At 44.0% G+C, this 24,909-nt stretch overlaps 1 protein-coding gene across 1 annotated transcript in view; it reads left to right on the top strand.

Annotated features, from left to right (window-relative positions):
• Positions 1-12,587, top strand: part of LOC143294847 (tetratricopeptide repeat protein 39B-like) — a 57,917-nt gene extending 45,330 nt beyond the window's left edge. Inside the window, exons 14-18 of the mRNA XM_076606354.1 lie at positions 3,129-3,246; positions 4,044-4,155; positions 7,948-8,065; positions 9,862-9,978; positions 12,163-12,587. Of these exons, the coding sequence (XP_076462469.1) occupies positions 3,129-3,246; positions 4,044-4,155; positions 7,948-8,065; positions 9,862-9,978; positions 12,163-12,376 (679 nt within the window). The 3' untranslated portion in view covers positions 12,377-12,587. The remainder of the gene's footprint in view (positions 1-3,128; positions 3,247-4,043; positions 4,156-7,947; positions 8,066-9,861; positions 9,979-12,162) is intronic.
• Positions 12,588-24,909: the final 12,322 nt, after the last annotated feature.

The raw sequence follows: 24,909 nt of genomic DNA, 5'->3' as shown, positions 1-24,909 counted from the left end.
AGTATCTCTTCAGGTGATGACACTAAGGCACACCGCAGGTATCTCTTCAGGTGAGGACACCAAGGCTCACCTCAAGTATCTCTTCAGGTGAGGACACCAAGGCTCACCTCAGGTATCTCTTCAGGTGAGGACACTAAAGCACACCTCAGGTATCTCTTCAGGTGAGGACACTAAAGCACACCTCAGGTATCTCTTCAGGTGAGGACACTAAAGCACACCTCAGGTATCTCTTCAGGTGAGGACACCAAGGCACACCTCAAGTATCTCTTCAGGTGAGGACACTAAAGCACACCTCAGGTATCTCTTCAGGTGAGGACACCAAGGCACACCTCAAGTATCTCTTCAGGTGAGGACACTAAAGCACACCTCAGGTATCTCTTCAGGTGAGGACACCAAGGCACACCTCAGGTATCTCTTCAGGTGAGGACATTGAGGCACACCTCAGGCATCTCTTCAGGTGAGGACACCAAGGCTCACCTCAGGTATCTCTTCAGGTGAGGACACTAAAGCACACCTCAGGCATCTCTTCAGGTGAGGACACCAAGGCACACCTCAGGTATCTCTTCAGGTGAGGACACTAAAGCACACCTCAGGTATCTCTTCAGGTGAGGACACTAAGGCACACCTCAGGTATCTCTTCAGGTGATGACACTAAAGCACACCTCAGGTATCTCTTCAGGTGAGGACACTAAAGCACACCTCAGGTATCTCTTCAGGTGAGGACACTAAAGCACACCTCAAGTATCTCTTCAGGTGAGGACACTAAAGCACACCTCAGGTATCTCTTCAGGTGAGGACACTAAAGCACACCTCAGGTATCTCTTCAGGTGAGGACACTAAAGCACACCTCAGGTATCTCTTCAGGTGAGGACACTAAAGCACACCTCAGGTATCTCTTCAGGTGAGGACACCAAGGCACACCTCAGGTATCTCTTCAGGTGAGGACACCAAGGCTCACCTCAAGTATCTCTTCAGGTGAGGACACTAAAGCACACCTCAGGTATCTCTTCAGGTGAGGACACTAAGGCACACCTCAGGTATCTCTTCAGGTGAGGACACCAAGGCACACCTCAGGTATCTCTTCAGGTGAGGACACCAAGGCACACCTCAAGTATCTCTTCAGGTGAGGACACCAAGGCACACCTCAGGTATCTCTTCAGGTGAGGACACCAAGGCTCACCTCAGGTATCTCTTCAGGTGAGGACACTAAAGCACACCTCAGGTATCTCTTCAGGTGAGGACACTGGCTTCCCTTCCCCCCACCCCCACCGCCCCCTCTGTTAGTCTTGGTGTTTTGGGGGTGTGTGGGTGGAAGGGGAAGGTGTCAGATGTGGGAGGGAGTAAATGAGGTGTGGGTGGGGTCTCTTTAGTTGGAGGGTGTGGGGGGGGGGGGGGGGCATGTTTCATTGTGGGTTGGAAGGTGGTAGATCAGATGTGTGTGTGTGTGTGTGTGTGTGTGTGTGTTTGTGTGTGTGTGTGTGTGTGTGTGTGTATCATGTGTGTTTGTGAGTGTGCTCACATTGCTGTCAATTCTGTCTTAATGAGGTGTTTTTAGTCTGCTAGTTGAAGACTGCGGTATGTTTTTCGACAGTAGAAATTTTCAGTTTTATTGGTTTCTTCCCAGAAATTCATTCATGCATACCAACATGGCATCTCCCAATTATGGAATATAATTCATCACAAGTGTACATTACAGTATTGTGAGCAGTTAAACTGAGGATTCAGTTCATATCTTGACAGGTAAAACACAGACTGAAAAAAAAAGTCATCAGTTCAATTAAAATCCTTCCAGACCTATCGTGACAGGAGTATATATACTTTATGATCACTTTGATATTTCATAAGAAAAGAACAGCAGGCAGTTTGACCATTTTCCTGTCATGCAGCCTAAGTGGTGTGGGTGTGGGTGTGTGTGGGTGGTGTGGGAAGATGTGCAATGCGGCTTGGCTGACTGAAATGGAGAGAATTTCAAGTAATCTGTATATTTGTATATAGCTATTTCCATTTGGTGCCATTTATCTTTTTATTTTCTATTCATTTTATTTGTTTGTTGTTTTCTTCTTATGTTGGACATGTGCTGCTGCCAAAAAGAAAATCTCTGTACCAAAGTATAGACAATAAAGTCTGTGTATTGTGTATTGTATTGTGAAGTTGATCTGACTGTGGCAATCAACTGTGTAAGTGTGTTTTAAAAAAGTTCACACTTCTCTAATGTGTTGGTATCAATTAAAAACAAACTGTTACTTTATGGTTTGCAGTGCATTCGTCAAGCATGTATGAACGTCTGAACGATCTGTAACAATGGCTTTTTTTCTGTTCAGAACCTTACTTCGTTCTCTTAGTGATCAGAGTGTGTATATTGTTTTGTTTACCATTTGAAACCCTGTCTGATGCGTCCTTTGAGTGTTTTTGCTGATAAGTTGGGCACAGACAGTTGACGGAAGTGTGTGCATGTGTGTGTTGTGAGTGATGTGACAATGTTTTAAAATGATATAGTATGTTAGAAGGGGCGGGTTGGCATTGAGAGGGCCAGAGGTAGAGGGCCCAGAGTGTCCCTGTATTGATTGCGATCGCACCTTAATTTTAGCCCAATCGCCCAATCAAGCCATATAACTATGTGACCTGGATGAAGATATAATTCGACAAAAAACAAGAACACCAGAGAATCGACAGACAGACAGAAAATACGAAAGAACTTAGCCGTATGAAGAGCACAAGAACAGGAGTCAAGATGGCTGCCGGAAAAAGAGAGTGCTAGTCAGGGTGGCAAGGGGAGGTTACCTACTTAGGGAGGTTATCGGCTGTAGTTACTTTCGTTTCCTCCACATAGGCGGATAGAAGTTTGCACAGGACAGGAATGTCAGACCCCTGCCGAGTCTGCACTAGTTAGTGGGTCACAGTAAGTATGTTAGATAAACGTTATTTTACGAAGAAAATTTCCTTTTAGGAATTTCTTTTTTCATCTTTAGCAAGTTTTTTTCTTTCGGCTTTTTATTTTTGTTCTATTATTTTCTTTATATTCCAGTGCCATGTTTATGTCTCATGTATTGTTAAATGTGCTGTGAAGCTTCACATTATGATTGTCCTAAAAATAAAGTGTGTGTGTGTGTGTGTGTGTGTGTGTACAGTGAAGTGCCGCGCTTGAAGCAACGCATTGCAGGCAAGTCGCTGCCTTTTGAGAAGTTTGCTGTGGCCAAAGCCAAGCGATACATGGACCAGGATGAACATCTGACCCTGCCGGCCATTGTGAGGCACATTTTGTGTGTGTTTGTGGTGTGTGGTGTGTGTGTACATGTGTGTGTTTGTGAGGCACATTTTGTGTGTGTTTGTGGTGTGTGGTGTGTGTGTACATGTGTGTGTTTGTGGTGTGTGGTGTGTGTGTACATGTGTGTGTTTGTGAGGCACATTTTGTGTGTGTTTGTGGTGTGTGGTGTGTGTGTACATGTGTGTGTTTGTGAGGCACATTTTGTGTGTGTTTGTGGTGTGTGGTGTGTGTGTACATGTGTGTGTTTGTGAGGCACATTTTGTGTGTGTTTGTGGTGTGTGGTGTGTGTGTACATGTGTGTGTTTGTGTGTGTGTGTGTTTGTGTTTGTGTGTGTGTGTTCATTGGTGACAGAAGGGAAAAGATTGTTTTTTTGTTGATATGCTTTTGTTCAAGTGTGTATAAATGTTAATGTGTGTGTAAGTGTGTATGGGTGTGTGCACATGTGAGTGTGTGTTAATGTGTGAATGCACGAAATGATGGACCAAAATGTATATATGAGAGAGAGAGAGAGTGTGTGTGTGTGAGTGTGTGTTTGTTTGTGTGTGTGTGTGTGTGTGTGTGTGTGTGTGTATTCTGAAAGTATGCATAACTTGTCTGCACATTCGCTTTTACGCATATCTGTTTATGAATCCACAGCGTGTGTGTGTGGGTTTGTGAGGTTCATATCAGCTTTCACGCATAGGTGTGTGTGTGTGTATGTGTGTGTAGGCATGTACAGTACTCATGCACATATGTGAGCAAACAGGCACGAAGAATGCACCCCATGGCATGTGACAGGAGCTGATCTACGTGTGGAACGGATTCAACATTCTGGGCAAGAAGCCGGAGCTGGTGGAGTCTGTTCTGGGGGTGGTGGAGACCACAGTCACCTCTCTCATACAGAACAGCGGTAAGTAGGCCTCCCTTCTCTGTCCTCGTTGTTGTTGTTGTTGTTGTTTTCTGAAAATGGCCACAATATGTATGTACGTTGTCTGGTTGAAGGTTAACTCTCTCCGGACGAAGGAATGCGTGAGCATTCCTACATAAAATGTATCGGTTTCAGACGACGGAATGGAATAGCATTTTCAAGAAATAAAAATCCATCACGCGCTGTACACGTGATTTTGTGATTAGCCAAGCAGAGTGCGCTATTCTGGGTCACTCCACAACCGAATGGTATGATTGGCCAGCCTGCCATGTGTGGCCCGTCTCGCACACACGCTGACAAAGTCACTGACCGGTCTTGCCACGTGCCAGCCTGTTAGCAAAGCGGGCTCTTCTCAAAATGTTGTGGAGCGAACAAGGCAGCGACGGCAACGTTTTAGGGTTGCCGAAGTACTTGAAATGCTACAAACTGAAGGGTTGGACATTGAATAGGTGGATGATGACAAAGAAGAAAGTGAATTTAATGCAGAAAGTGAGCATGAGTATGGTGATTCGGGGTGAAAAATTGGCAGTATTTTCTACATATGGCAAAACTGTAAAAATAAGATGAGAAATTTGATTTTTTTTTATATGTAATAGCTCAACACGTAATAAACCAGTTCTGAAAGTTTCATTTTCTTACTCTGTATTTTGTATTTTTTGTAATTTTTTTCCAAACCCTTACAAATGGGCCATCTGTGGGGAAAAGCAAGGGAGAAAACTTGTCGTCCCCAGTGAGTTAAGTTAAGGTGAAGGAGGTGGTGCAGCATAGTCGGTTAGGTGTTGGACTTACGTGTGTTTAGCATGCACTCATGGCTACGAAAGGGTTGTCACTGGCAAAATTCATGCAGAAAAATCCACTTTGATCGGAAAACAAATACACTTGCACCCAAATTGAAAAGGGGGGGGTGGGGGGGATGAGGGGGGGGGGGGGGGACTACACTGTAACGATGCACTCGTACTGGGAAGAGCAGCCTGAATTTCACACAAAGAAATCTGTTGTGACAAAGAGTAGTACAATACAATACAATACAGTGCAATACAATACAGTACAATGCAATGCAATATAATACAATACAGTACAATACAATACATTGTAGTGCAATAAAATACAATACAGTACAATACAATACATTGTAGTGCAATACAATACAATACAGTACAATACAATACATTGTAGTGCAATACAATACAATACAGTACAATACAATACATTGTAGTGCAATAGAATACAATACAGTACAATACAATACATTGTAGTGCAATACAATACAATACAGTACAATACAATACATTGTAGTGCTTACAGTACAATACAATACATTGTAGTGCAATAGAATACAATACAGTACAATACAATACATTGTGCAATACAATACAGTACAGTACAATACATTGTAGTGCAATACAATACAATACAGTACAATACAATACATCGTAGTGCAATAGAATACAATACAATACAATACAATACATTGTAGTGCAATACAATACAATACAGTACAATACAATACATTGTAGTGCAATACAATACAATACAGTACAGTACAATACATTGTAGTGCAATACAATACAATACAATACAGTACAATACAATACATTGTAGTGCAATACAATACAATACAATACAATACAATACATTGTAGTGCAATACAATACAATACAATACAATACAATACAATACAATACAATACAATGATTCTGTGTTCACCAGTGATGAGGGTTCATGTCTCCATTTGATATGTTGTAGTGATATGGATACTTATATAGCGTCTATCTTCGGTCAGAGACCAAGCTTTAAGTGCTTTACAAACATGGGGTCATTTACACAACAGGCTGCCTACCTGGGTAGAGCCAGCTGATGGCTGCCATCATGTGCTCATCATTTGTTTCCTTTATCATTCAGTCCAGTTTCAGTCACACACATACACACACTCACACAGACGTGTAATATGTTTACGTGTATGACTGTTCTGTATATTTACCCCGCCAATGTAGGCAGCCATACTCCATTTTTGGCGGTGCGCTTTCTGGGTGTGTTCTCGTTTCCGTAACCCACCAAACGCTGACATGGATTACAGGATCTTTAATGTGCGTATTTGATCTTCTGCGTGCGCATACACACATGTCAGCATGGTGATGTGTCCTTGGGGAAAAGCGCTGTACCCTGATTTTCCTCACTCCACCCAGATGATGGAGTGGAAGAAACCCTGACCTCCCTCTTGTCAGCTGAGTGCACCAACCACTGTTCCAAAGAGGAGGTGTGGGCTGCAATGAAAGTGCAGTGCCTCTGGTAGTTCTCCCTCTCGAAGTGTTAAGTCACTTCGTGTTTCCCTTTCTGTGAACGCCAGTGTTATGTGGTAGGAGTTCACTACGTTCCAGTCTTTCTGTGTGTGGGCAGGGAGGCGGACGAATGGTTAAGACTCTTGTCCACCAAATGGTGGTTCGTCCATCGGGATAGATGAGGACCGTCTAGTCATCCTGGGGGTGGGTAGGTTGGGCTCTGTGGGTGCGCAGATGACTGGTCAGGCCAATCCGCGCCTGGAAGGTTCTGACGCAGTGTGGACAGGGGAATGGTGGCAGCTGTCAGGGACTTGCTGGCACTGCTTTTCCTGGCCTGTCTGCATTGCTCTGCTGCAGCGATTCTGTTGGCCTCACAGGATTTAGCGCCTTTGTGGACAGCTGAACGCCACTTTGGTCTGTCCATTGCATTCAGCTCCCATGTGTCGTGGCTGATGTTGAAGGCCTTCAGAGAAGCTTTGAGTCCCTGAAGGTCTGGGTTCAAATCCCGGTCTTGCCCTTGACTGGAAAAATCAAACTGAGGATGAGACGATAAACCAAGCTCCCATGTGCATCACACACTTGGCAAACTGAAAAAACTGAGTCCATGGTGACCGAAAGTTTTGTCCTCTGGTGGCGAAATTCTGTAGAAGAAATCCACTCTGATAGGTACACAGATTTATATGTTTGCACTCAGAGGACCTGACTAAGTGCATTGGGTTATGCTTCTGGGGTGGGTTGTGTGAGCGAACTTAGCAGGGATAAGTTTGCAAAACGTTGAGAAAGTTCCAAACTCCACGTTGACTTCCATATAGAATGGAATAGAATATATCTTTATTACCAAGTGTACCGGGGGTCACAAGGAATATTGGGGGGGGGGGGGGGGGGAGGGGGGGGGGATAGTACATATCAATGTATGAACACAAATTGAAAATCATACACAAATACAGATACAGTAGAAATTAGGATACATACTAGTGCATATCAATATAAAAACTTGTGCATTCTCATGCATGCACTGCACACACACACACACACACACACACACACACACACACACACGTTTGAACAAAAGCCGCATATTACATGTGGATTGGTTTTCGTCCTTACACTTCTGTTCCGTCGACCAGAGGGGAGCATCTTGAAAATCCCAAAAGCTGGATGTGATTCATCCTGGCTGATTGATTTTGCATTTTTGAGTAGCCACTTATAATATATGTCTTCTAGAGAAGGTAGATCAGCCCCGGTGATCTTGGTGGCAGTTTTTTATACTTTGAAAAATTCTGAACTCTAAGCAAACTTAGCACTGCAAAGATTGCCTCATGCCACCCGGCCCAGGTCTGGCATCCGCCTAGCAGATGCGGTGTAGCTTATATGGATTTGTCTGAACATGGTGATGCCTCTTTTGAGAAACTGAAACTGAAACCAGTGTTGTGTGACCGAAATTCAGATAGGTTGCTGTCGTTCTGTTGATGCCAGAGTGCGGTACGTGTTGCAGGCTCCTGCAAGTTCTACTTTGACAACTACTGCCTGGCGCTGCTGCTGAAGGGGGTGTGTCTGCGTCACAGGGGGCAGCTGTTCCAGGCCGAGCAGTGCTTCCAGGAGGTGGTCAGCCAGTGAGTGCCGCTTTCCCTTCTTTCCTTGGGATCACCCGGTCTTTTCCCTACCTTTCTGTGGGCCTCAGAGATCCTGTGATCACTGTCTTTTTCCTACCTGTCTTTGGGCCTCAGAGGTCCTGTGATCACTGTCTTTTCCCTACCTTTCTTTGGGCCTCAGAGGTCCTGTGATCACTGTCTTTTCCCTACCTGTCTTTGGGCCTCAGAGATCCTGTGATCACTGTCTTTTCCCTACCTGTCTTTGGGCCTCAGAGGTCCTGTGATCACTGTCTTTTCCCTACCTTTCTTTGGGCCTCAGAGATCCTGTGATCACTGTCTTTTCCCTACCTTTCTTTGGGCCTCAGAGATCCTGTGATCACTGTCTTTTCCCTACCTGTCTTTGGGCCTCAGAGGTCCTGTGATCACTGTCTTTTCTCTACCTTTCTTTGCCTTTTCCCTACCTTTTTGGGGCCTCAGAGGTCCTATGATCACTGTCTTTTCCCTACCTGTCTTTGGGCCTCAGAGGTCCTGTGATCACTGTCTTTTCCTACCTGTCTTTGGGCCTCAGAGGTCCTGTGATCACTGTCTTTTCCCTCCTTTCTGTGGGCCTTAGAGGTCCTGTGATCACTGTCTTTTCCCTCCTTTCTGTGGGCCTCAGAGGTCCCGCGATCACTGTCTTTTTCCTACCTTTCTTTTGGCCTCAGAGGTCCTATGATCACTGTCTTTTCCCTACCTATCTTTGGGCCTCAGAGGTCCTGTGATCACTGTCTTTTCCCTACCTGTCTTTGTGCCTCAGAGATCCTGTGATCACTGTCTTTTCCCTACCTTTCTTTGGGCCTCAGAGATCCTGTGATCACTGTCTTTTCTCTACCTTTCTTTGTCTTTTCCCTACCTTTCTTTGGGCCTCAGAGGTCCTATGACCACTGTCTTTTACCTTCTGTCTTTGGGCCTCAGAGGTCCTATGATCACTGTCTTTTCCCTACCTTTCTTTGGGCCTCAGAGGTCCTATGATCACTGTCTTTTCCCTACCTTCTCTGTGGGCCTCAGAGATCCTGTGATCACTGTCTTTTCCCTCCTTTCTTTGGGCCTCAGAGATCCTGTGATCACTGTCTTTTCCCTCCTTTCTTTGTCTTTTCCCTACCTTTCTTTGGGCCTCAGAGATCCTGTGATCACTGTCTTTTCCCTACCTTCTCTGTGGGCCTCAGAGATCCTGTGACCACTGTCTTTTCCCTACCTTTTTTGGGGGGGCCTCAGAGTGGAGGTGAATAAGTTCTTAGCTGACCGCCTGTCTTCCTCCTTTGTTTTATTCTCTCTTCCTTCCTTCCTTCCTCTATACTCTCTGAATCTGCTGTTGGCCCATTACACGTGTGGGATTTCAGTGTCCTTCACCCATTGCATTTCCAGCTCAGATGACTGTGCAGTGAGTGTATGTTTCTGGTGTCTTACCTTAGATTCTTTAGACAGATGAGTGTGTGTGTGTGTGTGTGACTGATAAGGTATTTTTATGTTGTGTGTCCTGTGCACATGAACATGCCTGTGTGTGTGTGTGTGTGTGTGTGTGTGTGTGTGTGTGTGTGTGTGTGTGTGTGTGTGTGTGTGTGTGTGTGTGTGTGTGTGTGTGTGTGTGTCTCCATGTGTGTCTATGTTTGTGTGTGTATCCATGTGTGTGTCTGTGTGTGTGTGTGTCCGTGTGCATGTGTGTGTTTCCGATGCACATGAACATGCCTCTGTGTGTGTGTGTATGTGTGTTCATGTATGTGTGCGCCCATGTGTGTGTGTGTGTCCAACTGTTCATGTATGTGTGTGTGTGTGTTCAGTGAGAAGGACCTGGAGCACGACCACTACCTGGTGCCCTACACCTTGGTGGAGCTGGCCATGCTGTACCTGCAGCAGAACAGACCTGACGTTGTCAAGACTCACCTTCATCAGGCCAAGTACTGCCCTTTGTGTTATGTCATTGCTGTGTGTTGTTCAGTTAGGCCTCAGCCACAAAAGACAACCCCCCCCCCCCCAACCCCCCCTTAAAACTCCTCTATTTAACTCACTCAGTACGGCCAGTCCTCTCTTCTCTACACAGACCCCTCGGATGTCCAGTGGGTGTCTCAATGATCCAACCTCTAGCTTCCATCATCAGAATTGTGGTATTCTTTGTCAACATTCACCTCTTCAGTGTAAGAGCCTTAACTGGGGAGAAACGCTGTTAACGTCGTCTCTTTCGCCGTTCGTATGGAGAGAGTTAAAATTCAACACAGAGCCTCATCAGGCTTTGACTTTGGAGAGGCTCGACACACTGGATATCAGTTTGAAGCATCATTTTATCCACAGCTTGCATGTTTTTTTCATGTCTTTGTGAAGTTGCGGGAAGGGGAAATTGTTGTTTTGGACAACTGTTGATTGGATCTATTATTATATTCTGTTTTAAGGCAAAGGTTCCGTGGATTTCGTGATCTGCTTTCTGTCATTTGTTTACGCCGGATCTTGATCGGAGGAATCTATAATTTTTTTTTTATATATTTTTTTTTATTATGGTAATAAACTGACCGTGTTGCTTTCTTTTAAAATGCTGTAGATGTCTTGAGTTCTAAAGACCTTTTTGACGACAAAGATTTTGTTGTTTGGTTTCAAAGAAAATGATGTGATCAAACTGTGCCGAAAAGTTGTCCGAAGAAAGGCAGTGCAAAACCCAGAAAAGCGAGTTACGGTGGTGGGCTGCCCATGATGGTGGTGGGCTGCCCATGATGGTGGTGGTGGGCTGCCCATGATGGTGGTAGGCTGCCCATGATGGTGGTGGGCTGCCCATGACGGTGGTGGGCTGCCTGCCCATGACGGTGGTGGGCTGCCCATGACGGTGGTGGGCTGCCTGCCCATGATGGTGGTGGGCTGCCCATGATGGTGGTGGGCTGCCTGCCCATGATGGTGGTGGGCTGCCTGCCCATGATGGTGGTGGGCTGCCCATGATGGTGGTGGGCTGCCTGCCCATGATGGTGGTGGGCTGCCCATGATGGTGGTGGGCTGCCCATGACGGTGGTGGGCTGCCTGCCCATGATGGTGGTGGGCTGCCCATGATGGTGGTGGGATGCCTGCCCATGATGGTGGTGGGCTGCCTGCCCATGATGGTGGTGGGCTGCCCATGATGGTGGTGGGCTGCCCATGATGGTGGTGGGCTGCCTGCCCATGACGGTGGTGGGCTGCCCATGATGGTGGTGGGCTGTCCATGATGGTGGTGGGCTGCCCATGATGGTGGTGGGCTGCCTGCCCATGACGGTGGTGGGCTGCCCATGATGGTGGTGGGCTGTCCATGATGGTGGTGGGCTGCCCATGATGCCCATGATGGTGGTGGGCTGCCCATGATGCCCATGATGGTGGTGGGCTGCCCATGATGCCCATGACGGTGGTGGGCTGCCCATGATGCCCATGATGGTGGTGGGCTGCCCATGATGGTGGTGGGCTGCCCATGATGGTGGCAGGCTGCCCATTATGGTGGCGGGCTGCCCATGATGGTGGTGGGCTGCCCATGGTGGTGGTGGGCTGCCCATGACAGTGGTGGGCTGCCCATGATGGTGGTGGGCTGCCCATGACAGTGGTGGGCTGCCCATGACAGTGGTGGGCTGCCCATGGTGGTGGTGGGCTGCCCATGACAGTGGTGGGCTGCCCATGGTGGTGGTGGGCTGCCCATGACAGTGGTGGGCTGCCCATAATGGTGGTGGGCTGCCCATGATGGTGGTGGGCTGCCCATGATGGTGGTGGTGGGCTGCCTGCCCATGATGGTGGTGGGCTGCCCATGATGCCATATGGCCTGCTTCTCGCTCTGCAAGCGACGAAAAGTTCTCAAATGAAAGCGGGCCTGCACACCTTCCCTAATATATCAGTTTGTCTCACTCTGTTTGTCGTCTGTCTGTCTGTCTCTGTTTGTTTGTCTGCCTGTCTCTCTCTTTCTGAAAGATGAGCATGATCTTCCGTGATCACAAGCCAATCAGCACGATCAGGACACAAACTCTTCCAAAACCTCACACTCACACACACACACACACACACACACACACACACACGTACATGCACACACAGATGGTCACCACGGAAACAGATGGAGGAGGGGTTGCCGTGTGTGTGTGTTGCAGGAAGAACTACAAAGGCTACGCCCTGGAGTCGCGACTGCACTTCCGCATCCACGCCATCAAGCTGCAGCTGCAGTTGGCGCTGAACCCCGAGGGGGGCTCCTCCGTCTCCTCCACCCCTCCTGACATGCCCTCCACCCCCACCCTGGGAGAGCAGTGCAACGTGGACCCCGTGCTGCCCAACGGCTCCACCAGCGTGCAGAGCACCTCCCTGTGATATGGGGTGGGTGGGTGGTGGCCCCAGGGTCACAGGGGGACGGTCTGGGTGGATGGGTAGGTCCCCTGGTGGGGGTCCCCTGGTGGGGACACACTCTTCCAACCTCCCACGCATGCGTGCACACGGACGCCTGCACTTGCGGTGCGTGCACAGCACACAGACTCCACACACACACACACACACACACACACATACTCATACACATACACACACACATGCACGGTATGTCACAGTGACTTACATGATTATCAACACAGTTCTTTGAACATGCAAGTGGGCCCAGTGTGACTGCACAGTTGGCATACACGCGTTTGCAGTCGTTAGTGCTCATGCACGCCCACCCCCCCTCCGCCCGCCACGTGTATATGCAAGCATACAGACACATGTTGGTTTGTTTTTCATGTCACCCACCCTGCACCCTGTTTTCTGTTGTTGTCTCCTTCTTCTGAGAGATAGTCACGTCTATGCATGTGTTTATGCACGCACACACACACACACACACACACATACTCACAAACACACACACACACACACATACTCACAAACACACACACACACACACACACACACACACAAACGCACGCACACACACACACACACACACACACACACACACACACACACAAGCACTCACACACACACACACACACAAACAAACAAAACACTCACACACACACACACACACTAACACTAAAACACACACATACACACACACACACACACTAACACTAAAACACACACACACTAACACTAAAACACACACACACACACACACACACACACACACACACACACACACACTAAAACACACACACACACACACACAAAACACTCACACACACACACACACTAACACTAACACTAAAACACACACACACAAACACACTCCGGCACACCCAGGCATGCCTCTTCAGGTGCACTTTTTGTTACCTTTTTCTGTCTCCAAGACAACCTAGCTGTTTTCCTTCTCCTCCTCCTCCCCCTCCTCCTCCTCCCCCTCCTCCCCCTCATTGGAGCTGACATGGACGGGGGATCGTGGACCAATGACAGACCATGTTGTCCCCCCCCCCCACCCCCCACCTCCCCCCGCCTCCCCCTCCCCCTTACAAGGAGGGACAGATCTCATCTCTGTGCTCTGTGGGAGAAGTGTGGCATCAGGTGAACCTTTTGGCAGCAGCTTGCAACGAGGGAGGAGAGCGTCCTGCAGTTTATATGATGGTCGGGAACAGAGAGTAGTGTGTGTGTGTGTGTGTGTGTGAGGTGATGGTGGTGGCTTGTTCCTGTATGTACCTGTTGATATGTCTGTGTGTGTGTGTGTGTGTGGTGTGTGTGTGTGTGTGTAAGATGTATTGGTTGGTGGAGTATTTCTAACCTGTTTTATGTGTACATATTTAATTTTTGTATGCATGTGCGTGCATGCACAGATGCATGTGCGTGTTTTTACGCTTTCGCTGCCGTGTGCATGTATGTCAATGCGTCCATGTTTTCCATCTACGTTGTAATGTGGAGAAATGGATTGGTTTTTTGTTTGTTTGTAGAGTATCCTTTTTTTTTTTGTCTTTATGTTTTTTATTTTCTTTCTTTCTTTTTTAAATTTAGATGATTTTTTATAATTTTTTTATATTTTATTATTTTGCAAACTTTGATGCTGGAATGATTTGAGATATTTGCTTTTGAATTAAGACTCAAACATCATGTACACAGCCATGCACATGTGATCATGTGGGCACACACACAAACACACACACACACACACACACACACACTCACAGAGAGGTCTGTACAGAAAAGCAAACTGTTTTAATGCACAGTACACTTCATACAGTACGGTAAAATCCAGTGCTGCACGCTACAGTCAAACATTGCATGCATGCACACACACTTACGCATGCACAATACAATCCGACATACATGTGCCCTCACGCTCGCATGTACACAGTTTCAAAATACTGTATTGTCTTCAAAGCAGAACACCAGGTGGATTTACTGTTTGACACAGTGCAGTTTGTTATCAGTTGTCCTCGCAGCTTGTTAAGATTTGACTTTTTTTTTTCCTTCCTTGCTTCACAATTTCTCTCTTTTTCTGTTTTCCATTCATCTGTTATCCTTTCATGATGTGAAAGATAGATCCGGATCCTTTTCTTGTCATGTGAGGGATAGATCTGAAAGCTTGTCAGATTGTGTGAAGGATAGATCTGGAACCTTGTCATAGATCTAGAACCTTGTCTGATCATGTGACAGATATATCTGGAACTATGGCTTGTCATGTGAAGGATAGGATAGATCTGAAACTTTCTCTTGTCATGTGAAGAATAGATCTGGAACTATGTCTGATTATGTGAAGGATAGATCTGAAACTTTGTCTTGTCATGTGAAGAATAGATCTGAACCCTTGTCTGATTATGTGAAGGATAGATCTGAAACTTTGTCTGATTATGTGAAGGATAGATCTGAAACTTTGTCTTGTCATGTGAAGAATAGATCTGAAACCTTGTCTGATTATGTGAAGGATAGATCTGAAACTTTGTCTTGTCATGTGAAGAATAGATCTGAAACCTTGTCTGATTATGTGAAGGATAGATCTGGAACTTTGTCTTACTGTGAGTATTTTATTGACTTGTGTTGATTGGAATCTCACTCTCTGAAACCCGATCAAAGTTTCTATGGAACAAAATTATTATTATATACCATGTCATACTCCATCATTTGTATGCAACAGTGTTGTTTTTGGTCATTCAATATTTTGTGAAGTGTAACCATGTCTTGGGTATATATGCATTTATCTGGAAAAAAAAAACCGAAAAAAAACAAACATGTATATCTGGAAAAAGTTGATGAACTTTCTCCAAAGTCATGAGTGTGTGTTGTCGCCTGATGAACAAAAACCATGAACTTTATGAAGGTTGATTTATGTCTGTCTGCTTTATTTATGAATATTTATTGAAAGAAGGAGAAAAGAAAAAAAGATCTGAGTGTGGGTAAATCGTTGGAGGAAAAAGCTGGTGAACTTTCTCCATAGTCAGAAAATCTGTATTTCCCCACTTGTGAACAAAACTGTAGGCTTTAAGAGTGTTGATGTATATCTGTTTGCTTTATTTCTGCAGATTTGTTCAATAAAAAGATATGAATGAGAGGCAAATTGTTGCTGGAAAAAAAAAAGTTGGGAAATGTTCTCAAAAGTCAGAAGTGTATGAAAAAAACCAAAACAACAACCAATTAACTTAATGTCGATTGTTACATGTCTATTTGTGGATATTTACTGAATTAAAAAAAAAAAAGATCTGGTTGAGGGCAAACTGTTGCTGAAAGACTTGGATAACTGATAAAAAGTTATCAGAAGTAAATGTGTCATTTCATTGTGGACGAAAATAGTGGAATTTGTGGGATTTATATTTATATTTTTGTTGTTCGTTGTCGTTGTTTTAACGGGCAGGGATACACCTGTACCCAAGGAGCAGAAAGTGGGGCAGAAGGCAGCACTTGTAGAGATCTGTATTGTCACGTTGTCTGCTTCAGACAGTGGCCCAGACCCCAAAAATCCGATCCCCAACAGAGAAAGGAAAGACAGGATCGACTAAGAGGTAGAGAAAAACGAACGGATCGAGGGGGCCGAGTCGAAACGAGTACACAGAATGTAAGAATAATATACAGACAAGCCGCATGCAGCAAAATAAGGCCAAATGAATACGCTTAATAGGCAAAAAAAAAAAGCGTAAGACAAGACAGAGCGAAAACCTGACAAGATGGCGTGGAGAGCCTTGGCCAAAGGAATGATTCAGCGCTTATAGCTTTTAGAGGCGTTTGATTGGCTAAGAGCGGACCGGGCAAGACGGGTCGTCTTTTCACTGTTAGCCGTGCGAAATTTGGCCAAGCAGAGCAAACAGATACGCCTAGTTTGCATCAGTTTGACATGGTAAGTATATGACACCAAACATGGAATATAATACAAACGTCTCCTTTTTCTATGAGGTGCACCTACAGGTAAACTACCAGTCTCCAGCTGGGGGTCTTGGACAAGGAGTAGAACAAGTGAAGTCAACTGTCTTCATGCGTAGACTGTTCACAGAACAAGGGAAGTCAACTGTCTTCATGCGCAGACTGTTCACAGAACAAGGGAAGTCAACTGTCTTCATGTGCAGACTGTTCACAGACAAGGGAGCCAACTGTCTTCATGCGCAGACGGTTCACAGACAGGGAAGTCAGCTGTCTCATGCGCAGGTCTGTTCATAGAACAAGGGGAAAGTCCAGCTGTCTTCATGCGCAGGACTGTTCACCGACACAGGGAAATCAACTCTTCATACGCAGACTGTTCCACAGAACAAGGGGAAGTCAACTGTCTTCATGCGCTAGACTGTTCTTAGCACACGGGAAGTCAACTCTTCATGCGCAGACTGTTCACAGAACAAGGGAAGTCAACTGTCTTCATGCGCAGACTGTTCACAGAACAAGGGAAGTCAACTGTCTTCATGCGCAGACTGTTCACAGAACAAGGGAAGTCAACTGTCTTCATGCGCAGACTGTTCACAGAACAAGGGAAGTCAGCTGTCTTCATGCGCAGACTGTTCATAGAACAAGGGAAGTCAGCTGTCTTCATGCGCAGACTGTTCACAGAACAAGGGAAATCAACTCTTCATACGCAGACTGTTCATAGAACAAGGGAAGTCAGCTGTCTTCATGTGCAGACTGTTCATAGAACAAGGGAAGTCAACTGTCTTCATGCGCAGACTGTTCACAGAACAAGGGAAGTCAGCTGTCTTCATGTAGACTGTTTATAGAACAACGTAAATGTCTGTCTTCATGCAGACTGTTCATAGAACAAGGTAAACGTCTGTCTTCATGCAGACTGTTGATAGAACAAGGAAAATCAGCTGTCTTCATGCAGACTGTTGATAGAACAAGGGGAGTCACTGTCTTCGTGTAGACAGTTCACAGAACAAGGGAAGTCACTGTCTTCATGCAGGCTGTTCATAGAACAAGGTAGAAAGTCTGTCTTCATGCAGACTGTTGATAGAACAAGGAAAGTCAGGCTGTCTTCATGTAGACAGTTCACAGAACAAGGGAAGAAAGCTGTCTTCATGCAGACTGTTGATAGAACAAGGGGAGTCACTGTCTTCGTGTAGACAGTTCACAGAACAAGGGAAGTCACTGTCTTCATGTAGACAGTTCACAGAACAAGGGAAGTCACTGTCTTCATGTAGACAGTTCACAGAAGCTGAGAGAAATTTGATTTGCAGCATTTTGTTTAAACGTTGACACCCACTTCAGGTGACATGTCTGACTGGGAGGAGAGAACCTGTTTAATACTGAACTAACAATCCCCTGAATGCCGGCATAATGAAAATGCCTGTTTTTATTTGGGTCGCCCTGCCTGGATTCTACCCCAAATAACAAGTGCGAACTGAGCTGTGCAGGTGCCCAGAGAGAAAAGTTTAGAGAATGTAATATACCCCCGAGAATCGCTGGCCTTTCTGGATCCTCCTGGGAGATCAGGATGAGTTCAGCATGCACAAATTGTGGAACTGAGCATGGCTGCTTCTTGCTCAGATGGCTTTGTCAGGCTGCCCACTCCATGCTTCCAAATTTGGTCAAGATGGACTGATGGCACATGCATGCATGGATATGTGTGGTTGGTGTGGATATGTTTTGGCGTGTGTGTTCTCCCTGATCATGGACAATGAATGGTTGATTTAGTGATTTTTTATATATTTTTTTTGAGAAAAAAAAAAAAGGAAAGTGGTTCGTGTTTGACAGAGGCGGAACTTATAATTGTGGGTGTTTTTTGGGGGGATGTTTTTTCCCTGAAAAATAGCTTCCTTTTGAACTTTTTTGAAATGGCTTTTTTTTGATGTGCAGATATAGAACAAAGGGTCTATAACATTTGATCTTTATAGTCAGGATTTTGTCTGGGGTTGGTTTTCTTATTTTCGTTTTTGATTGTGATTGTCAAATTTTGTCGCTTTAATTTTGACACTGAATGTGGGCTTTAAGTGGATAAGTTGGAACACGTAAGGGTTTCACCCCTTTCCCCTCCACCTTACAACCTTTCATGTGATATATTTTGAACTCTTTAATTTGATTGTGGCTTTTGGACTTGTAATTTGACAAATTGATTTCGGGTATTGCATATGCACAAATGTTATATACCTTGTAACATCTCTGTCCTTTCTCACAGTTGGATGGGTCTGAGGTGTGTCAGATTGAAAATTATAGTGTAGGGATCAGCATTTTTTTTCTCTGTACGTTGAGCCTTTTCTTCTTGCACCACACTTTTGTCCAAGGATCACGTGACGTGTTTATGGCTCGGAGCCCACCTGGTTGCCAGCACGTGGTGCGTGATCACCTGATGGTGAAGACAGGAGAGGTCTGGTCACCACACTGTCCTTTTACCACCATGCTTATCCTGGCATTTTTAGCATGTCCTTTGACCGGTCTGTGGCTCTTGTTTTCAATTAATACGCTATTCCCATTGATGTTTTCGTGCTTAACTGTCGGTGACTGTTGCAAATATGACATGAAGGCGATGATCTGGAGAGTTGCTGATGCTTATTTTAAAAAGGAAGACTGAAGCCACATGTCCCGTCTTTCACACCTTTGAATCGGTCATGGATGCGTGTGAATGACTGGTGTGGAGATGCTTTAATTTGTCTCTGCACACAATCCAGCGATATATAAATACCGGTACATCTGTTATTTTATTTGTTGTTATAGTTTTAAGAAGCGATGGAAACATTTACTTCCAAGTGTGTGTGCCATTGTATCACCCAAAGCACAAACTGTGACCACCAGGGAACTGGGCCTGAAGTCTGAGGGCAGTGCAGACATGTTTTGCATTTAGACATGAGTGATCGTTTAGTCTAGGAGGGAACAAAGTCATCTTCAGATTGTTCTTGGCTTCAGTGATCTGACACTGTATGCCAGATCAGTAAGTCTAGACAGTGTGATAGTAATGTTATGGTATCGAATTGTTAAAGTGAAATCTAAGACTCTTCTCATGATATTCAATTATTCATTTGTTTTCATTTTAAGTGAACATGTGTCATTTTCTCAAATGGCAATGGAAACTTTGAGGCATTTCTGAGAGGTTTCCCAGGAAGAAGTTGAAAAAAGAAAGTTTCAGTGTTTGTTTTTTTTTTAATACGGGACTGGTTTACACAAATATGGGATTGTGTGTTTTTTTTAATACAGGACTGGTATACACAAATATGGGATTGTGTTTTTTTTACTTCACTATTCTTTTCTCTTGTGGTAGTTATTGTGATGACTGGCAAGAGGATTCAACATGTGGCATGTTTTTATTTCCTTGATTTTGAAATTGCTGTTGTTTGTGTGGCGATTGACTTGCCAAAACATACAGATCTGATTTAACATTTGGTATTGTTAATTTTTTTTGGTTAACAACTCATGTCACTGAATTGTTTTGTTTTTCATCTGTATATTACAGTTTTTAACAAAATATATACATTTTAAATTGACTACATTTTGAATCATTTTATAATCTTGTTTCTTGTTCTGGTTCATTTTTATGATACTCCCAAAATTACAGATTGATCTGAGAAATTATCCTGTCACCCACTTTTTATATGTGAGTGTCATTCAGATGGTTGTTTTCCAAGTATTTTTTAGTTTATCTCTTGTAGTCTAGTGTAGTGTGTGAATGTTTGTGTGTGTGTGTGTGACACGCATACACTTTTCATCCTGGCACAAAACTTGTAAATAAATGTGCATGTACGCTTGAATGTAACTTTTTGTCACATCATACACACACTAAAATCCAAGAGGAATAATCACTGATCTGGTCAGTATTTTGTACTCAGCATTTATGATCAAGTTGACAAAACACCAAACCAAAAAGTTACGAAAACTGCTTTTTTTCTGAACCCCAAACTATCCTTCATACAATAAAGAGTGGTAAGTTACTAACTCTCTCCATGCACAAGGTACACAACTTCAAGTCAAGTACTGTCTGCACACCTGAACTCTCCACTCCTTGCTTACCAACGGCCGAACAGGCCAGGCACTGGTGTAAGCCTCCTGACTTGGTGCACAACATTGAAAACACACAACCGGCGCAATAGCTGAGTGGTTTAAGTGTTGGACTTTCAATCCTAGGGTCCCGGGTTTGAATCACGGTAACGGCGCCTTGTGGGTAAAGGGTGGAGATTTTTCTGATCTCCCAGGTCAACATATGTGCAGACCTGCTAGTGCCTGAACCCCCTTCATGTGTATACACATGCAGAAGATCAGATATGCACGTTAAGATCCTGTAACCCATGTCAGTGTTGGTGGGTTATGGAGACACGAAAATACCCAGCATGCATAAAAAACCACGACAGAGTCATCGGCAAGTCAGTGTTGGTTGTGTAATGGAAAATGTTAGTAATGGTCAAAGTTATGACCGCTGAACATCAATGGAAGAAGAAGAAGAGAAGAAGAAAATCTGTTGATGTCACCCTGATAAGCCAATTTCACGATCCACATGTTCCTTATTGGTGACAGTGATCCTGATTTGCCTGTATACTGTATTGCTGTGTATGTGTGTGTGTGAGAGAGAGAGAGAGTGAGTTCTATTATGTTTGCTTGGAAGTCACTTCCATGAATGCACTCACTGGTTGAGAATTACAACTGTTCATTGAAGTTGATTGTAGTATCTGTGCACAAACATATTTTAACATTCATCCATAGATGGTATGTGTGTGTGTGTGTGTGAGAGAGAGAGAGAGAGAGAGAGAGAGAGAGAGGCTGAATAGGCGAAACAGGAATGGTGGGAAGGCAAAACTCTCAAGTGGCCACTGATCAAAGAGTGGGTGGTGACATGGGAATTGGTGAATCGGACCTTCCCATTCTGGTGGCTGTGTGAGGGGCAATGGGGTTCATCTTTGGTGAACAGTCAGTCAGTAGGTTGAGCCGTTGTCAGAGCCACACTGAGCTCTTGTCAAAGCCACCCATTTTCTTGTTTTTTATCCTTAAGAATAAAGGCACACACACACACACACACACACACACACACAAACCCAACTTGAGCAGACATGGTTATGTAAGCATGTGCAGGTTGATTTATATTGTTACCCTAAAGTTGATGGTACTTAAGGATAGAATGATTAAGACAGGTGGAAAATTATAGGCTATATCCACTTGTCAGATGGGATTTTTTGTTGTCAACCCAGCCAAACTAATAAGTTTTTGGTGGTTGTTATTGTTGTTCTTCTTCCATTTTTTTTTTTTATGATAAAAGCAAACAAATTCTCTGTCATCTTCCCAAGAATGATCTCTTGACTGTGACTAAAACTTCCATTCACCGCTATTCTCAGAGCAATTTCAAAGCCCAGCTAATAATGAATCAACTTGTATGTGTGTTTTGTGTGTTTTGAAAGTCATTGCAACACTTTGGGTTTCTATTTTTGTTCTTTTTTCTGTTTATATATATATATATATTTATTATTATTATTTTTTTAATGGAAAATGAGAGGGTTGACTGGTGGGTGTGTGGTTTGTGGGAACTGTTGTCTGTGCCACAACCACTAACCCTTGTCGTTCCACCATGCTCTCTCCTGTGTTTTGTTCTCCACTACATGTCATGGAATTATGAAAAAAAAACACCCCAAAAAAGTATTCAGTAGAAGTGAATTTGTATCGTAACAATAACATGATATAACCTTTGAGGAACACCTATTACTTTGAGGTTGCTTTTAATTTTTTCTCTTTTAACAGTTATCAAGTAACATTTTCTGGGATTGTAGAGTTTTGCAGCACTCAGGTTGTGCTTTTTTTTTTCCAAAGCGCTGTACATTTTGTGTCAAGACTAATGAAAAGCATGGGACATAAGAATCGAGTGTTTAGGGTGTGAGACTTGTGTCCTGAAGGTGAGTTGTTCAAAACCCTGCTGTGTGTGTTGGATGAAGGGGTGGTGGTGGTGGGATTTGGGGTGGTGGTGGTGGTGGTGGTCAGTTTTCCATCCCATACCTGCTGTCATAGCGTGTTTACAGAACATAAAAGAGGCATGTGAAAGATCCTGTGATCCATGTCAGCTTTGAAAGAATGAACTCAGAACTTCTTGGTTTGTGGACACAACCTTTACTTTTCTTTTTTTTTTCTGATAGAATAGAAATATTGGATAAGAGAAAAAAAGGATACGATGTATTGTGAGACTTTACTAACTATGAGTCTTGGATGACTACATTCTGATGGAAAAACAAAGTTCAGTGAAGAATAACTACTTAATTCGTAATACAACATCATGAGAGTGTGTATATCCAAGGTGCTTCAATCAGTTAATCTGGAATTTGGTTGTGCTGGAGATAACGGGCAAGAGACATGTGGAGCATGAAATGATGCATGTGTTTTAATCGTTTAACCAAGTCATTACACTGTGATGGTGATGAGCTTGAGGCGTAAACCAGAACATGTATTTCAAAGAGTGACCTCATGCTTTTTGTTGTTGTTTTTTGTTTGTTTTTTTGCCAGTGGATAAAATACATTCTATGGAGATTTTTCTTTTTTCTTCTTAACTTTTTTTTTTTTTTCAAAATAAAAAGTGTACCAAATCAGAACAAAGCTTGTGTGCTGTGAATATTTCTTGGATGAATGTTTCAAGGTGAGGTGACTTTTTTTATATCTCAAGAAAACCAAATTCTTTTTTTTTTTAAACCAGTATAGAGTCATTAGTCTGGAGTCTCTCCCTTCAAAGATGCAATTCAGATGGGGTTTAGTGTGTGTGTGTGTGTGTGTGTGTGTGTGTTTGTGTGTGATGTATTTATATTTTACCTAGCTTATACATAACTCATTTACCCCCCCCCCCCCCTTCTTTTTTATCCTTTATTTTAGTTTTGTTCAACACACATTTATTTTACTTGCCTGAGTGCAAATTTGCAACCAAATAAAAATTCATCCCGTTCGTTTTTTTTTGTTGCAAATCTATTAACACTTCCCATTGCACATCAAATACAGATAACATACATCATCTCTAAACACACATCCTCCACCAACTGAGGTGCTCCAACACATCAGGTGAAAAAGTTATACATACCAATATGTAAATTATGCATCATGGAAACATCCCACCATTACCGGAACACTGTCCCGTTCCGTTTATCACAACCCACCAAAATGTGAAATGTCGCTACAATAATGTTCTTGTTCTTGTTGTTTATAGTCCAACCGACCGCACAGGGCCATATCAGGACCGTCAAACAATACAAATGCTCAACCGTGTCCACACAAAACTGTCACATCTACAAAAAAAAACAAACCACTAATACAAACCCACAAAACACAGTTCATGACACAATTTCCCTACCATTTAGCAAATAAGACCAGGCCATGCTGAGGACGCCAACCATTCGTTTAATTTGTCGTCCCCAGATTACAAAAATTTGTAAAAAAGGAAAAAAATAATACTTCAAAGCCAAACAAAAGATACATAAAAAAGGCCATACAGGCAAACAACATTGCAGAATGGGCAGCTAGTGCCCATCCCAGTGTTTACATCTCACTACCTATTGCCAGAGCAAAACAGCACAGGCAGTACATCATAGACTGCGGAAAAGAGAAAAAAAACTGTCAAGGCTTGCTTGAAAAAAGAAAGGGGAATGGACTGGGAAGGCAGAAAAAGAAGACAACAGTGAAGAAAGAAAAAAAGGCAGAAACAAAGAGAGTGATAGAAAAGAGGTAATTTCTAGCACATAATTTCCGGAAGGCGGGGATGCTGTTTACACTGAAAGACCCCAGGACTCCCCATGGGGGAACCACAATAATGTTAAAAGAGGGCATGACCACACAGTAAATGAGTTTATTAAAACATCTACTGTTCAAAATGCTAGCATGTCCTCCTTAAATTTTATAATGAAACCAAAAACTTTGTAACAAAAAAGTAGCAACAGCAAAAGTTTTATCGACATCTTTTGTTGCTTATTTCCCAGCCAACTACAGAGGGCCATATCAGAGTTGAAAAGCTGTAAATATCAGTCCCATAGAACCTGAAAAAAAAAGATAACAAAAACAAACCAAATAAAAACGCCCTGAAAAATAGTCGCAATACAGTCACACTCATGTACTAAACATAAAACAGAATTCATGCCTTTGACCAGCCGCCGTGGCAAAGTGGTTAGCGTTGCGGACTGACGGCTGGGAGGATACGGGTTCGAATCCCAGTGGAGGTGGGTTTTTCCGCCCGTGGCTGGCTCCTACCCAGAGATAAGTGTGCTATGGGCTTAAATGGGGAGACTGGGACCACACAGTCAAGTGTCATCCATTTCACGGATGCGTCGTTGGGTGTGTTGAGTAGAGTACAGCCTTGTCACACAGTCCCAAACCAAAATGGACCTCTACAGCAACATCGTCATCGTCCTCCTCCTGCATCATCATCAATGTAAACAAAACAGTCTCAAAGTCTGTGGCCTTTCATGCCCTGTTCTCATGGTGACCTCAGTTTTGATACCCCTCCACTTCCGTGCTTGGGGTAGTCCTGTCAATGTCTTCAGTGTCGGCAGATTCATGGGGGATGTGGTGGCAGTCTCCACTCTGGGAGGGATGTTCAC

The sequence above is a fragment of the Babylonia areolata genome, chromosome 20 (assembly GCF_041734735.1).
Source record: "Babylonia areolata isolate BAREFJ2019XMU chromosome 20, ASM4173473v1, whole genome shotgun sequence".
In the NCBI taxonomy this organism is placed as follows: Eukaryota; Metazoa; Mollusca; class Gastropoda; order Neogastropoda; family Buccinidae; genus Babylonia; species Babylonia areolata.
The sequence above is the reverse complement of the archived record's forward strand: the minus strand, read 5'-3'. Positions and strand labels throughout refer to the sequence as shown.